At 36.1% G+C, this 4,213-nt stretch overlaps 1 protein-coding gene across 3 annotated transcripts in view; it reads left to right on the plus strand.

Moving 5' to 3' along the window:
• Mgat4c (MGAT4 family member C) overlaps positions 1-3,980 on the plus strand; it is a 671,730-nt gene extending 667,750 nt beyond the window's left edge. For all 3 annotated transcript variants that reach the window (XM_029482261.1, XM_029482259.1, XM_029482260.1), the window contains one exon: positions 1,979-3,980. In XM_029482261.1, the coding sequence (XP_029338121.1) occupies positions 1,979-3,120 (1,142 nt within the window). In that variant the 3' untranslated portion in view covers positions 3,121-3,980. The remainder of the gene's footprint in view (positions 1-1,978) is intronic.
• The last annotated feature ends 233 nt before the right edge of the window (positions 3,981-4,213 follow it).

The raw sequence follows: 4,213 nt of genomic DNA on the forward strand, positions 1-4,213 counted from the left end.
AAAGTATAGAGCTCTCACACTTTTACTTAAATACAAGAAAAATTTCTCAAGAGGATATGACTGTAAAATATATTTCAAAAGAAGGGAACTGTAATTCATAGCTTGGAACCATGTATTTGAGAAACGAGAAGATTTTTTTTCCCAAATACATCCCATGAAACTTTCTTTTCTATAAAATACATCAAGCACATTTCAAAATAAGGCTGTGAAATCTACCTATTAATTCTTTTAATAAAGACTATGATAGGATAATGAAAACTGAAAAGCCCAGTGCACTCACTGGAAATTTTATAGATGATTTAAATAAATTTTCAGTCTTTTCTTCATGCTAGTCAGGCTTAATTATGAATTCCCTTGACTTTTGTGCATACTTGCAGTCATTTTTACACTGATCATTTATTTTTGCTTTTTGGTTTGGTTTGGTTTTTGAGTCGGTCGTTGTGTGTAACCAGACTGTCCTCAAACTCACAGCAATCCTTCTGGCTCAAACTTCCAAGTGGTAACATTAAAGGTGTGAGGTACCATACCTCATTTGTTTAGATCTAAGCATTGGGTTTTTTTTTTGTTTGTTTGTTTGTTTTTTCTTCAAATGTTAATGTATAAAAATATCAAGTAACAAACTATATTAGAATACTTTCATTTTATAATTCATAACTAATATTAATCATATAGGATCCATATGAGATTGCTCATTAGATATGTAATTTTCCATATAAAACATCAAATACACATAAAACATTATCCCTGTGTAATTAGCTTTAAATTCTCATCCGAAGACATTTGCTGCATAATCACGTATACAACACACAGACCATATGAAACCCAAGAAGAAAGAAGATCACATGAAAGTGTGGATGTTACTTAGTAGGGGGAAGAGAATAATCTCTGGGAAGTAGATGGAGAGAAAGATCTGGGAGGGAGAGGGGGGGCAGTTCAGATATGGGTGGAGATGGAGGAGAAGTACAAAAGGTTAAGAATTTGAAAGTAGCTGTGTAGCAGCAGGGGAGGGGGAACTCAGGGTACCAATAGAAAGTCCCAGATGCCAGGGACCCAAGAGGTTCCTAGGATCCAACAAGGAGGACGTTAGCCGAAATACCCAAAAAAGGGGAGATAGAATTCGTAGAGACCATATCCAGTGGATAGACAAAGTCCCCAGTTGAGGGATGGGGCCACCCACCCACCTCAAAAATATTAACCCAGAATTCCTCCTGTCAAAAGAAAATTCAGGGAAAAAGAGTGGAGTAAAAACTGAAGGAAAGGCCATCCAGAGACTGTCCCACCTAGGAATCCACCCCATCTGCTGACACAAAACCCAGACACTATTGTTGATGCCAAGAAGTGTATGCTGAGAGGAGCCCGGTATAGTTGTCCCCTGAGTGGCTCTGCCAGAGTCTGACCAATACAGATGCAGATGTACACAGCCAAACGTTTGACTGAGTACAGGGACTCCAATGGAGAAGTTAGGGCAAGGACTATAGGATCTGAAGGAGTTTGCAACCTCATAGGAAGAACATTATTAACCAACTAGAACCCCAAAACATTCCATGGACTAAACAGCCAACCAAAGAGTACATAGTGGGCAACCATGGCTCCAGCTAGATATGTAGCAGAGGATTGCCTTATCTGGCATCACTGGGAGGGGTGCTCCTTCTTCTGTGGAGGCTTGATGATCCAGGATAGGGGAAGGCTAGGCCATTGAGTCAGGACTGGGTGGGTGGGTGGGGAGCATTTTCATAGAGGCAGGGGGATGGAGAAGGGTATAGGGGGCTTGTGGAGGGGAAACTGGGAAGGAGGATAACATTTGAAATGGAAATAAGTAAAATAACCAATAAAAAAGAAAGAAAAAAATCACATAGTAGATTTACTTAATAAAATTGCAGGCTTAACAAAAAGAAAGCTTGGGTTTCCTTTTCCTATTTTCATGTCATTTAAAGCCTATTAACATTTAATTTGTCTTCCTCTGATTTCTTTTTCTCAGGATATCTCACAATTGGACTTTCATCAGTGAAACGAAAAAAAGGAAATTATTTACTTGAGACAATCAAGTCAATTTTTGAACAGTCCAGCTATGAAGAACTAAAGGAAATTTCAGTCGTAGTGCATCTAGCAGACTTCAATTCATCATGGCGAGATGCCATGGTCCAAGACATTACACAGAAATTTGCCCATCATATCATTGCAGGAAGATTAATGGTTATACATGCTCCTGAGGAATATTATCCAGTTCTGGATGGTCTTAAAAGAAATTACAATGACCCAGAAGATAGAGTCAGATTTCGCTCCAAGCAAAATGTAGATTATGCTTTTCTGCTAAATTTCTGTGCCAATACTTCTGACTATTACGTGATGCTTGAAGACGACGTTCGGTGTTCCAGAAATTTCTTAACTGCCATCAAGAAAGTCATAGCATCCTTGGAAGGAACATACTGGGTAACGCTTGAGTTCTCTAAACTTGGCTACATTGGTAAACTCTATCATTCTCACGATCTCCCACGTCTGGCCCATTTCTTATTAATGTTCTATCAAGAAATGCCCTGCGATTGGCTATTGACTCATTTCCGAGGGCTGCTGGCTCAGAAAAATGTGATTCGATTTAAACCTTCTCTCTTTCAGCACATGGGGTATTATTCATCCTATAAAGGGACGGAGAATAAACTGAAGGATGATGACTTTGAAGAGGAGTCCTTTGACATCCCTGATAACCCCCCAGCTAGCCTCTACACCAACATGAATGTCTTTGAAAACTATGAAGCAAGCAAGGCTTACAGTAGTGTTGATGAGTATTTCTGGGGAAAGCCACCTTCAATGGGAGATACGTTCGTTATTGTCTTTGAAAATCCGATTACAATTAAAAAAATTAAAGTGAATACTGGAACAGAAGACCGGCAGAATGACATCTTACAACACGGAGCCCTAGATGTTGGGGAAAAACTTATTTTTAGCAAACAAATAAGACAATGTGATACTTACTTAAGACTAGGGGAATTCAGAAATGGATACTTTGAAATGTCAGATGTGAATCAAAAAATTCCCTTTGACATACATTGCATGAGGATATGTGTTACCAAAACACAGAAAGAATGGCTGATAATTAGAAGCATCAGTATTTGGACTTCCTAGCCAAATAAATCCGTAGCTTGAGTTTCTGAAGCAGGTCTTCCTGGTTCAGTTTTTGCTAACTTCCTCTTTTGCTACTGTAGTCTTTTGGAGGGCAACCAATTGCTGTGCCATGTCACATGAAAAAATGAATCATCTCAGCAGTTTTGATTGTAGTTTTACTAAACACATCTTTGTATTTTTTTCCCACTTTTGAGGTTGAATATCATTCTGTAGTTAAAATTGATTTCATTCATACATTTATCTGTTCATAGTTTCAAATTTCAACCAATTGCCAAAAGAGTGATATAAAAGGTTTAGCATGAGAAAATTCCTTTTAAAATAATTAATTAATTAAAAAAAGTTGCCAACTGGGCACACTTATGAAACAGTTGATAATTTATTATATGTTTAGAAAGATTCCTAGTAAGAATTTATAAGAATATTTGGATAGGTTGCAATCATAAAATGGGATAATTTTTCTTATAAGTTTAAGCTTTCACTGACTGATGAATTTCTACAATTAATGCCTCCTCATAGAAGTGGTATCTTTACAAAAGACTATTTGCATAAGTAGAGCTGTGGGGAAAAAACAGATTAAAAAGTTGTCATTCATCTGGTTATTTATATGAAAAGGAACATTGCTCATTGTTTTAAAACATTTAATTGAGCACATATTGACATAAATTTTCCATGAGAATAAGTCTATTTATAACTTCCCTTTTGAAAAACAAATAGTTAATAATATTTGAAGGTTGCATCTGTAATTAATAGAGAAAGAGAGATGGCTTACCGTTAGTCCATTCGTACAAACATTTTCAGTAAATATAGAAAAAAATGAAATTGATTTTATACCTTTTATATTAAAACTCATGTGATTAAAATTGTTGTAATTTATCATATTTGGGGGAGATTAAATGGCTGTCTTATGTGGGAGAAAAGTAAAATCTAAAGAAACTAGGTTTTGGTTTTTGTTGTTGTTGTTTTCTTTTTTCTTTTATTTTTTTCTATAGTTAATGAGCTATTTCCTAACAAAGCCAAAACTAACAATTTGTTTGTTGTTGTTATTGTTATCCTGATTACCAGAAAAATCCTCTTTACTATTTATGAGACAATT

Source organism: Mus caroli, chromosome 10 (genome assembly GCF_900094665.2).
Source record: "Mus caroli chromosome 10, CAROLI_EIJ_v1.1, whole genome shotgun sequence".
NCBI classification, from domain to species: Eukaryota; Metazoa; Chordata; class Mammalia; order Rodentia; family Muridae; genus Mus; species Mus caroli.